Source organism: Dermacentor andersoni, chromosome 1 (genome assembly GCF_023375885.2).
Source record: "Dermacentor andersoni chromosome 1, qqDerAnde1_hic_scaffold, whole genome shotgun sequence".
In the NCBI taxonomy this organism is placed as follows: Eukaryota; Metazoa; Arthropoda; class Arachnida; order Ixodida; family Ixodidae; genus Dermacentor; species Dermacentor andersoni.
In genome coordinates, this window is record NC_092814.1 from 225416639 (window position 1) to 225429159 (window position 12521).

At 40.9% G+C, this 12521-nt stretch overlaps 1 protein-coding gene across 1 annotated transcript in view; it reads right to left on the reverse strand.

Annotated features, from left to right (window-relative positions):
* Positions 1-12521, reverse strand: part of rt (Protein O-mannosyltransferase rt) — a 59474-nt gene that overhangs the window by 35284 nt on the left and 11669 nt on the right. The window contains exons 8-9 of the mRNA XM_050196034.3: positions 9119-9274; positions 8577-8738 (exon numbers count right to left, since the gene is read on the reverse strand). Coding sequence (XP_050051991.1) covers positions 8577-8738; positions 9119-9274 — 318 coding nt within the window. The remainder of the gene's footprint in view (positions 1-8576; positions 8739-9118; positions 9275-12521) is intronic.

Sequence of the window (12521 nt, forward strand, 5' to 3'; positions counted from 1 at the left end):
AGGGAACCTTTAAAGGGACACTAAAGGCAATTATTAAGTCAAGCTAACGTGATAGATTAATGCGCGAGAATCTCCAAGGGATCAATATTATCGCAAACAGAGTCTCAGTTATTGAGAAATTGAGGTAAATGCAGAACGCGATTATAAACTCTCCCGGGACATTAAAAGTACTTGCCCGATGACAAAGGCACTCCTCATCTAAATTCTGGCACTAGTACTCAATCACTCGTTACAAAAACATCATTGTATTGTATTATAGGATGAAAGAAAATGCTACTTGTCCAGTTATATTTCAATTTTAGAAAAAAGAAATGGGGAGGCTTGCACGAACATTTAATAACAAAAATAACGAATTTAGGAACGCATTCTTAAATGTTCCACACACAATGCCTAGTCTGCACAAGAATGCATTCTTAAATTTGTTATTATTTTCATTATTAAATGATTGTGCAAGTCACCCCTGATCGACATTATTATGAAACATCATTCCAACACAACTAATAAACACGGACAAGCAGAGAGGGACAACAATGCCAGAATTCAACTGAATTGTATTCATGGAAAACAGGGCTTTACGTAGAAAGGGAGGTGCTGCTGTTGCACCCTACCACTTAAACATAATTCCTCGAAGCAAGCCACAACCATCAAAGGCGACAAAAACCAAATCAAGGCAAAAGTTTCACATCACTCATGAACAATCTTGAAAATTTACCGCCCTACTTGGGTGACACGACACGCACATTTGTGCTGAGATAAACAAGTTCTTTTTTTCCCAGCGCCACAGAAGAAGCACTGACGCAGTAATCTTTTTCATTAGAGATACAAAGCGCTTCAAAACTCTCTCAATCTAAAAAAAAAAAAAAATTAAATTATGGGGTTTTACGTGCCAAAACCACTTTCTGGTTATGAGGCACGCCGTAGTGGGGGACTCCGGAAATTTTGACCACCTGGGGTTCTTTAATGTGCACCTAAATTGAAGTACACGGGTGTTTTCGCATTTCGCCCCCATCGAAATGCGGGCGCTGTGGCCGCGATTCGTGCTCAGCAGCCCAACACCATAGCCACTGAGCAACCACGGCGGGTATCAATTCTTCCGAGTGCTGAATTTATGCAACACCGATGTTTTCTCAAAAAATGCCTTGCATGCTGGCTTATGCGAGCAACAGCGAATGTGGTTGGATAAATGGCCATTGCCACTCAGTCAAGCAGCATTCCTGCTATGCTCTAGCAAGCGTTCATTGAGACAGTGCCCAGACTGGCCAATATAACATTTCCCAAAGGCAAGGGGAATGCTATACACCACACCCACTTCACATTCAACAAGGGCTTTGGGTGTGCTTTAATTTGCAGGATGGCGTCTTCTTGTGATCTTTCAGTGTCCTCCTCTGATCATCCGTGTTTATTTGTGCGCTGGAATGATGTTTCATAATGCTATTCACAACCAACTAGCCCAGCAGTCTGTGCTTAGTGATTGACATTACCCTTGACAATGACGCGGGCAGTCGAAAGGTCTCATTTTCGCTCGACTCAGCGCTGCCCATCCATTCGCATTTCAGTAGCTTCATTATTGTGTAGTGCTGCGCTGGTTTTGCTGGCTCACAAAACTCACACAAACTGCATGTAGCAGAGAATTCAACTTCCATACGATGTTGCGGGATGCCCGAATGGTCCACACCATTGGCCAAAATCAGCTGTGGCAGCGAATCCATTTTTCTGTCGTGGCTCGGTCTCTTCATGGCTGGACGCCATTTTACTGACCGACGGCCGCAAGGCACGGTGAGTAAAACGGTAAACCACTCCTCGATTGAGTGGTGGAAGAATTGCAATAGGGGTATTTGGACCCTTCGGATGAAATTTTCTCGTAATCTATGGTAAGTCTTTTCTTGGCATGAAACAAGCATTGCGAGGTTTCTGGAAAGGTATTTAAACAGTCCACACTGAGTTAGTATTTGCCTTTAGTGTCCCTTTAAGGCACCATAGCAGCACAGGCATTATTAATGACAAAGAACCCCCCATCATAGTCTCATTTTTTAAATATCGCTAATTTACAACCATGAAATGCTAATATATATCTTAATTTTGAAGGCAAGGTCTTCTTTGAGGACTTCACATGGGTTTGGCGTACATGTGATCAGGGTATCTATCTGACCTCTTCGTCAAAAAACGGCCTTTTCACGCTTCCAGAGCATTGTAGCGAGTCGCAAAAGGTATGAAAATGTAGGTCCCAACAAGACCAGAAGCAATAATTAATGACAGAGTAGGTAAAATTAACAGTATGGGAGCAACTGGTGCCATTATAGTCTAAAATTAACTATTTTGCACCATAGACTGTACTCTCTCTGGGATCTCGGTTAAAAAAAAAGCATGTCCATCAAGGTCGACGTGAAAGAAGACAGTGTCGACGCATCTGAACATAAAAAACAAAAGCAAATGAAAAACTCGGCATGAATAAAAAAAATGGAGGGTCCGAAAAAATATTTAAGGTCCGACAAATGCAAAAATGTCATGCAATTATGCAACATTGCATCATATTTAATACCTCAATTTCAGTAAATATACATGCATATACAGTACCATATACATCGGCCTCCTTATCTTCTTTTGGATCAACTTCAGTTGACATGAGTTTTTTGTTCTTTAGAAAGCTTAAGCTTCTGTGTTGAAAAATATGCACTGACTGAGGGCTGAAGAGAATAACCACAAAACTATCAGCTATCTTTTTGCTTGCTATGCTTTGTTTTTGCTCTAAGGGACTGACAACCAATTTTCATGGTACTTATTTTTTTTTTGTTCGATGGAAAGCTTGCCGGGCAGAGTGAAGGTGCTAATCATGAAGTGCTAATGCGGAAAATGCCGCGGAACATTTCTTATCGGAATTTTTCGACCTGCAGTGAGGATGTAGTAATTCCCTGGAAGCCTGCTGAAAACGGCGATAGGTGAGCATGATAGCGATTAGTATACACCGGCATTAGTGGGAGGCAGACAAGTGTGGCCGTAGCTGTAACAAAGTATGATCTTGTTTATCAAGTCGATGCTCCTGCGATTCATGTTTCCCGAACTGTTAAATTATTTCTGCAATAATAGCTACATGTTTTCGTGGTTTCCTGTCCAACTGCTTTGGTATTTAACCAGTCGAAATGAAACAATTGGATTGAAAATGAAATGATGCCTTTACACGTGATATGGAGTTCAGCGTGTTGCCATAGCCACACGTGGGTTTCTGATTTCCGAAGCATAGAATAATGCGCTAGCGTCCAATAATATACCAACTGCAATGTGAAGCAATAATTATGATGTACTTCACAGTCGACCTATGTACAGTAATCTCATAAAATACATCTCAAGTACCAAGACTTCACTGCCAGATCTCGCCATTTACTAGTTTTTAAGATTTTCCTTGCTAATTTAAAATTATAATTCCTACTTAAATCGTGAACAGCGTGCTGGATTCTATTACTATAAATCATGGTCATTTCCACCAACGGCTCACAACACATCCTGGCCAGCTGTCTCTCCCTTTAAAGGCACACTAAAAGCAAATTTTATGTCAATGTGGACTTAAAATACCATTCCACATACCATGCAGCGCATGTTTCGTGCTGAGAAAACCCTCAGTTTAAGAGAAAATTGCGTCTGAAGGGTCCACATTCCTCTAGTGCAATTCAAATTGCCCATCAACGAGCAAGGAGTTATGACGTTGAATATGCCATTACTGCATTTTATTACACTCGGTGAGTAAAATGGTGCCCGAAAGCTGGCGCTACGGTTTTATTTCTTTCCTTCTTGTGTAAAACACAAGAGCACGGCCAGAAATGAAGTAAGGGCACAGCCAACAGCATCTCAACAGATCACATGGATGCGAAATTTTCTGCTGCTTGCAGAAATTTTGGTTGTAGTTTGAAAGTTCCCAAGCAGCCTGCCCGTTGTCACATGATTGCATAACAATAGGAGCCAGTGCGCCCACCTCGATCCAAATTCACTTTTCCTACATTAGCTCTCCTTTGTGTCTGCGAGAAATAAATGGTAAAATCAGCCTTTGCTTTGTCTCATTTCACAAAGCATCATAGATTGTGTGCGTGCCAGAGACTCTGAGGCCATGGAGTCACTATTCCTAGCTGTCAGATGGCGCCACATTATTTAGCGTTGGCAGCATGGAGTCGATATTTAGTTGCAATGACAGCACATTTAAACTATACCTAGAACCCACTGGTTGAAACCTTGGCCTTGGGCATGCAAGATTTTTTTCACGGGTGTACAATTGTATTGATTCAAACGACAAAAGTTTGTCTCTACTTTTTTCTCGATGCCGTGCCCATGTATACTGGGTGATCATATTTAAGGTTTACATAATTTTTGAAGATCGCCTGAGGCAGATTGCACAATTCTAGTCCTTTAGTTGGATTATTCAGAGGCAGACATTACTTGCAAGAGAAATCGAAACACATATTGAACTAATTAAAATATCACTAGTTAACTTCCTAATTAATTTATGGCACATATTGGGATTTACAAATTGTAGCCGGTGAGTTGGCAAAGGCATGTCCATTGAGAATGAATTTTAAGGATGACACCAGTTTCCAGATATTCATTGCTAAAGCGTGTGAAAATTTACATGGGTGTTCCAGTTACTTTTGTGCTTTAATGCATAAAAAAGTGTTTTGTTAAAAAGGTAAGTTGGACAATAGTGCATTTTTACGACTAGTTTGATGGTGCATATCTAGAAACCCAAGCCATCCTGAAAATTCTTTCCAAGTCGTTATGCCTTGCAAACTCCCTGGCAACAATTCGTAAATTGCATTACGTGCTATAATGTTAATTAAAATTTAGTTAATTTATATCAATTAGATGATCATGTGTTTCAGTTTCTCATGCAAGTAATGTCTGCCTATATGAATAATCAACCTCAAGGATGAATGATTATATCTGCCACAGGTGTTTTTTTTAAATTCTGTAAAACTTAAAAATGACCACCCTGTATAGTTGTCCCACGAGACACTACAGTATAAGAGGATCTGCCTATCGCGTTGAATATTGCATGCATGTGCTTGCCTCTTTGTTATGAGGTTTGCGAGCCAGGAAAACAACTGCAGCACTACGCAATACAAAAACTACCAAAACATGAGACCACAGGCTGAGTGAAAAGAACCTTCTGACCACCCGCCACATTGTTGTCAAGGGTAGTGTAAACGAATTCTATTTTCTAAGAATCAAATAGAATAATAATTATGGGGTTTTACGTGCCAAAACCACTTTCTGATTATGAGGCACGCCGTAGTGGAGGACTCCGGAAATTTCGACCACCTGGGGTTCTTTAACGTGCACCTAAATTTACGTACACGGGTGTTTTCACATTTCGCCCCCATCGAAATGCGGCCGCTGTGGCCGGGATTCGATCCCGCGACCTCGTGCTCAGCAGCCCAACACCATAGCCACTGAGCAACCACAGCAGGTGTAATCAAATAGAAGTAAAAAATACAGTACTAGGGTTTTACGTGCCAAAACCATGATCCGATTATGAGGCCCGCCGTAGTGGGGACTCCATAAATTTGGACCACCTGGGCTTCTTTTACGTGCACCTAAATCTAAGTACTACAAGGGTGTTTTCGCATTTTTCGCACTTCGTCCCCATAGAAATGCGGCCACTGTGGCCGGGATTCGATCCCATTTAAACAGAAGTAGACAAGTAGCATTTTCATCCATGTTATAATGCAACGCAGTTATCTTTTTATTACCAATGGTTGAGAACAAGTGGGAAAACTGGAATGAGCTTTTACATCAACGGGCTAATGCTAAAATTTCCCAGTGGAGTCTGAAACTGTGTCCTACCTTTACCTTAATTTCTCTATTACTAAAGCTCTGTTCTCAATAATATTGACACCTGAGATGTTATCGAGCATTAATCGATCACTTTAGCTTGACTTAATACATGTATTTGCCTTAAGTGTCCCATTAAAATGTAAAAGAAAACAGCAAGCTTGTAATGCAGCATAATTTGCTGCTTCTCTTGGAAGCAAATAGGTATGATATCTATGTTTTTCCTAATAGCCTAAATGGTGGCTTATCCATTGCTTCGCCTCTAGAAATGCAATTGGGACACAGTACTCAGGCCGAAAGTTCAGCTCCCACATGCAGTAAGCTGTCTATTCTTCCATTTCGATCTTCATTTCTTTTTTCTTTTCTATATCAAGTTTTACTTTTCACAGTAGTACGAAGAATATAAAGCATATTAAGAATAGAAGCTTAATCAAAATTGAATTCCTTTTTGCAACTAATTATGCATTTCAATTTAAAATGTAGGTAAATCTCCACTGTGCTTTTCTTGGCTTCATATGGTTGACACTAGGGATGTTCGAATACCGAATAATAGATTTTGAATTGTATATCGAATCGAATCAAGAAAATAAACAAACAGAATACTGAAAGGAATACTGAATAATGAATACATATAAGAAAATTCATCACTAAGTTTAATGCTTACAAACTTTGTGCAAGAAAACACAGACCTCCTGTTCGGGAGTCTACTTGTATTGCATAACAAGAATGTTGCAAGCTTCCAACAACTTATGTACCTAGGAATCAAGATGTACAGTGTGGTCTACTCTTTTTAAAAGGAACACTCAATTAGTATGCCAGCATTGATTACAGCTCAGTTCTATATGAAAGTCTGGAAAATATTCTTTTTTTATCAATGTAGAACACCTGCCTGTCAAATAGAATCAAGTGCTTTTTGCCGTCTGAAGGTGAATAAATAGCAAAGTCATGTTGCACCGAATAATCTTATCAGGTTTTCAGATTAATAACTGACCTCTGTATTATGGCAATCTTTTATTGCATACAAAGCTTTCCTTTCTAGTTTCCCTCCAAAATACAGAACGGTTTTCCTAGCTTTTTGGGCAGGTGGGTTTTGCGGGCTATGATCAGCTTGTGAAGGTCAATCTGCATGATAGATGAAAGTGTGGACCATGCATCACATGACTTGATCACAACTTCACGCGTGGCTATATGCGTAGCCATCATTAGCCCTGTGCGGGTCGACCATGGTAGAGCCAGGAGCTTAGCCAGGAGGAGAGGGGAGGGGCACGTCCCTAAAGTCGGGAGGCCCAAGGAAGTTTGCGTTAAGGCGCTGACCACTCCTGCTGTTTCACCAAATATTCGAGAGATCAAATAGCAGATATTCGATTTGCAAATCTAATTATTCGAACGTTTACTATTCGATGATACTCAAGTATTTGTACACTTCTAGTTGATAACATTTCACCCTTTTAACCATTTTCAGGTGCTACGTGCATAATTATGCACATGAAGGTAGTGCACCAAAATCAAAAGCACTGATTAAAATTTTTATATTTGAAACATGTTGCAAACATCTTGAACCCCTTCTGATTGGACCTGTACTGTCAAGTGCTTTCCGTAAATTGAACTGGAAGGCATTTGCCTTCAATGTCAGTTTGTCTTCATGTAGCAGGTTCCCTTCTTTCATTGTTTTCAGAATGTTTTACATCAAGAATATATTTCAAGCATCTTTTCAACTATGGTAGCCATGAAATAGTTGTTATTCTTATTAACTGATGTTACTGTAAAGAGTTCTCAAATGGAATACACATTCTATTAACTTGACAAAACTCACTGAAGAATTGAAAATTCCAAATCTATTCTGAAGCTGTACAGTTTTCATGATTCTGAAGGTACAAGAAATGTGGTGACACTAAGTTTTCAATAGACAGAATTAAATGGCACCTGAAGATTAACTGTGCTTACATACATTTTATGTTCTTGGTCAGCACAGTGTACATTCTTTTCTTGTTGTCACTGCCCTTCTTAACACAGTAAAATGTCAAAATCTCAAGATATTCAGCCAAAAGCCAAAATTTTATTATGCCAAGCGGTTAAAGTAAATGAGAAGACAAATTGCAAACGCAGATGAACATCTTGTTAACACTTGGCTTTGTTAATGTACGTTTGTGATTTGTCTTTTCATGTATTTGAGCATCTTGTCATACATGTGCATTTCCATTGAACAAGATATAATTGCTGTTGTGAACAATTTGCATTTCGTTTATTGCATGTTCTTTGTTGAGCATAGTGCCACATTATAGTGGGATGATGGGTGCAACCGTTAACTAGTAGTAGCTTCAATCCAGTTTAGTGCAACATGACAGATGTCTCGGAGACCATAATGGAACCACACCAGTCCTCATGAAATGTTGAGCACTATATGCCATTTGCACGGGATGGCAAAAATTGCACTTAACATACAGATTTCGTGCAAACATAAATGAGGGTAGTAAATCCATTGACTACCTAAGTGAGGATATGTTGATATACTAATCATTCATTAATTGTCATCTTGGTCCATTCAATAATTATCCAGTTTAATAATTCAGCCATTTCTTTCTGCTCCCATCAAATACAAATTGAGCTTTTACTGCACATATATGGAAGTAAATAAACATGCTCCTACCACTTGCATAAATTATAAGTTGTGTGGTGCTGTTAATGTTTAGCACATCATTTTATGCTTGCAGTATTTAATAACTACAGATATTCCCCTATGAAAAATCCCACAAAAGGCCCACCTGCTGCTGATGTGAGCTGCCTCTGCCATCAGGGTACTTGACCGGGTAAACATGTGGGTGCGAGTGTAGCCAGCAGGCACGACCATGTGTGTGCCGTAAGGTGATCTGTGAGCCATGGACCACTGACAAAGGTTGGCCTCTAGTGATGGATGCCAATCCTCCCTGCAACGGCAAAAAGGATGCAAATCTAATAGGCATTTCTAGCTTCTCAAGAGCACAGAGGACACTGAAATGCCTGGGAAATGTCTCTAGTAGAACTTCACATAACCTCTCTCTGCTTGACACTTCATCTCCTGCACTACTCCGCACTAACTCAGTGCTGAGGATCCTGTGAACTCATGCTACATGAAACCTGAATTGGGTAAAACAAATGGTAATGTGCAAATGCCGCCATGATAAACTGCTGAAACAAATAAAAAGGGGCTGCACCACCTGAACAGAAAGTGTAGGGGAATTAAAAAGACATCTGATCCCAACACACAACGCTGAGCTCAAACAAAGAGGTGTCAGCAGAGTGATACCATGAGACAGCTCAAAATTACCTCAAGGCTTGCTTGGAAAGCACTCGTCATAATATTGTCATGAGGACCTGCCCTAGTGAGGAGGCTCAGATGCACATAGAACACACCAAGGTAGATGCCTAGAGGCACCACTGTCATCACAGTTGCCCTCGCAATGAAGTGTGCCCACAGTTTTCCCTGGGAAGAAAAACAAAACAAACAGTATAAGCTTTATGCAAGCCAAGCATATGCAATGCAGTCAACTGTAAAAAGGAACACAGGAACGTAGAGCACGAGCAAATTTTCCCCTCTGGCAAGTGTACGATTGCCCGGCTTTGCAGCGGACGACTTGTGCTTAGTGGCTCTGCCACCTCTGTACATACCTTTGCAGTCCATTTAATAGTTTAAACGGACCCTTGCAGCTAAAGCATCTGTAACGTGAGATCCGCACAACCATCCCTTTCAACAGTGGACCGCATTGTACTACGAATTCTCATTAAGGGGAGGATCTGAGTTCATGGTTTGAAAAGGTAAACATACTATACTTGCATAAATATAACATGGCCCCAAACTCTTTTTTTACTGAATGGTGGTGGCAGCTATTGCGGAATAAAAGTAGTGATTTTCAAGGACTTTCAAGGCCCCGCTGAAACATTTTCAGGAATTAAGGAACCCTAATGCCTACCAGTTTAAAAACAAAACACTGTGTTAAAGAATGACACAACACTTTTTATTGCACATGGAACAAAAAAGCATGTGCTTGCTAAGCCTTTTTCACATAGACCATCACTAGCCGCCACAAACAAGATGGCTCCCCACCACAAAACAGTTTCCTACACTTCTGTGGTACTAGTATCTACAGGAGATGCAAGTATGGCAGTTCAGCCAGCTTGAGAATGATGGGCACTACATGGATTTGCCTAAACATTGTCTTTGTGTCTTCAGACAGCTTTGTGACTTTGCAAATTGATCACTTTCAACATTAGATTGCATTATCAATGAAGCCATGCACAATGATTCTGCATGCGTGCAGAGCTTAATTGCCTTGCAGTGTTTAGAAGACCATGAGTGTTTGGAAATTTAGAAAGCTCAAGTGCAATGAGTAATGCGACAAGAACATTTGAAGCAACAAGCATTAAACAAGTTCATGTACTAACCATCATTCTCTGGTAGCTAACCGATCACAGCACCATAGTTCCCTCTAGTTTATTGAAGGAAAATGTAATGAAGATGCCAATGGAATTGGATTTGCTTGACCCTTGGCTCACATAAACCTTGTGGTGAGATACACTAAGCTTAGCTGAAAGCAAGGTTAAATAATTTTTAATCACTTGACGAAATCGAAGGGTTTTCAAGTCTAGAAAATGGCAGTTTCATATTCAAAAGTTCTCAAGGTCGTATCGCTGCGAACCCTGGTGAATGAGCCCTAAACAAAAGAAAAGACCCATTTAATTTACACCTCCTGTTCAACACACTGCCAATCACTAATCTCTGAGCTATACCATGCATTTATGAATCAAAGACTGCACTTTTATTTCTGGTTAGATTTGACAATATACAGCACATTGAAGAGTAAAAAAAAAAAATCACCGACGATTATGATGGCCCCTAATGCGAAATTTGAGCACAGCTCTATAAGTCTTTTCATTGCACAATATATTTGGCAATGCGGACAATCTGCCTCGTGCAGCACATTGCAAACGAAGCGAAGTATGTTGCGAATACCTCGCTAACCTGTAGGTTGTGAGAGACAGCGCATGGGTGATGCGTGGGTGCAATTCATAGCGGTTGCCACAGACAGACCTCCCAGACAATGCGCACTACTCTGGCACCATCTCGTAGCCATTGTTGCCATGCTGCGCTTTTCTTCTCACGCTTTTGCCATACCCTCCTCCTCCACTTTCCTCCTCATACCTTTCATCCCCCCCCTCCTGCGCTCCACATTTGCTCTTTCATTCTTCACTGTGCTCTTTCACTTGGTTACGTCGATGCTCACCGCATAAATGGGTGCCTAAAAGCTGCGCTCTAAAACTTCAATAAGAGCTCTCATTGAAATTACCTCCAGTGTATGTCACACATCCCAAATTCAACACTGCAATATGTACACTCTGGCCAAGCTAACTGAACAATATTTATGCAGTGAAGACTCGGCAAGCTCTGCTGAGTTGGCCAATTTTTTACTCCAACAACTACACTACTGTAACAATGCCTCATACTATAGCATGTGCTCTAGAGTTTACACTGTTTAGACTACTGTGTTCCAGTAGGCTACAATGCAAAGCAATGTAAAGGACAAAGCAAGACTAATTGTCACTCAATCCAGACAGAAAGAATATGCGGATCCCACGCATTGTGGGAATCAATGCAAGCGAAGCTTTCTGTGCTGTTTGCTTTGATAGCTGATAATTAACAGTGATGTTGACGGCAAATGTTTAATTTCACCAACATTAAGTCCAACACAAGAGTGGTGAGTTGATGTTAGACGCTACCTTGCGTGCACCACTGCTGTTTGTCTGCATAGTACACAGAACAAACAGGGGGAAGTGTTTGCTTGAGGCGTTGTTGTGCGCCATATTTCATAACCTCTGAGAGAGTTGAGCATATTCATTGCCTCACATGGTGCATTGCACCGTGGCAGATGTATTCAATTAATTGAATTTATGGGGCTGTATGTGCCAAAACCACAATCAAATTATGAGGCATGGCAGACTCCGGATTAATTCTGACACTGTGGTGTTCTTTAATGTGTCCCTAAATCTAAGTGCACAAGCATTGTTTTATTTCACCCCCTCGAAATGCAGTTGTCACGGTCGGGATCAAACCTGCAAACTCTAGCAGCGCGGCTGCCAAAAAGCTGCAGCGGCAAGCACTGAAGTGCTGACTTGACGTGTGACCACTTCCACAGTGTCGCCAAGACACTACGGTACGCTTTAATGCAGCTCTGCTACTGCATACCCTTAGTAAGTTGTCCGCTTGACAAATTAGCATGGTGTTTATTCACATAACATACCGTACCTTGAACTTAAATTATCCTGTTTGCCCGCAACCGCTGTCGTGTCTATAGTAGTAGCATTTCTTCGCCTTCTCACGTCAACTTCTCCCAAACAGCCACCCTCCCCCCTCTGTATGAAAACTGCAAGCAAAAACTGGCAAGGCTGTTATTTACTTGTTTCACTTGCGTTATTCACTTGCGTCGGTTCTACGCATTCTCTGCCTCCTCTTCCCTTTCTTCTCTAACATGCTATCTAGCTTCCCTCTAGGCTTGCACGTTAGTAGAATGGTAAGCACTTTAATTTCTGCAATGCTTGTGCGGAGGGTCACGGATAATTACAGCTGTCAAGAGGCTAATATGGCCACGCACAGGGAGCTCCAGAGGGCATTGTGCACATTTGACGCAGCACAAAGGTCCAAATTAGTTTCTCGCGTCATCTTTCCTCTCTGCCTT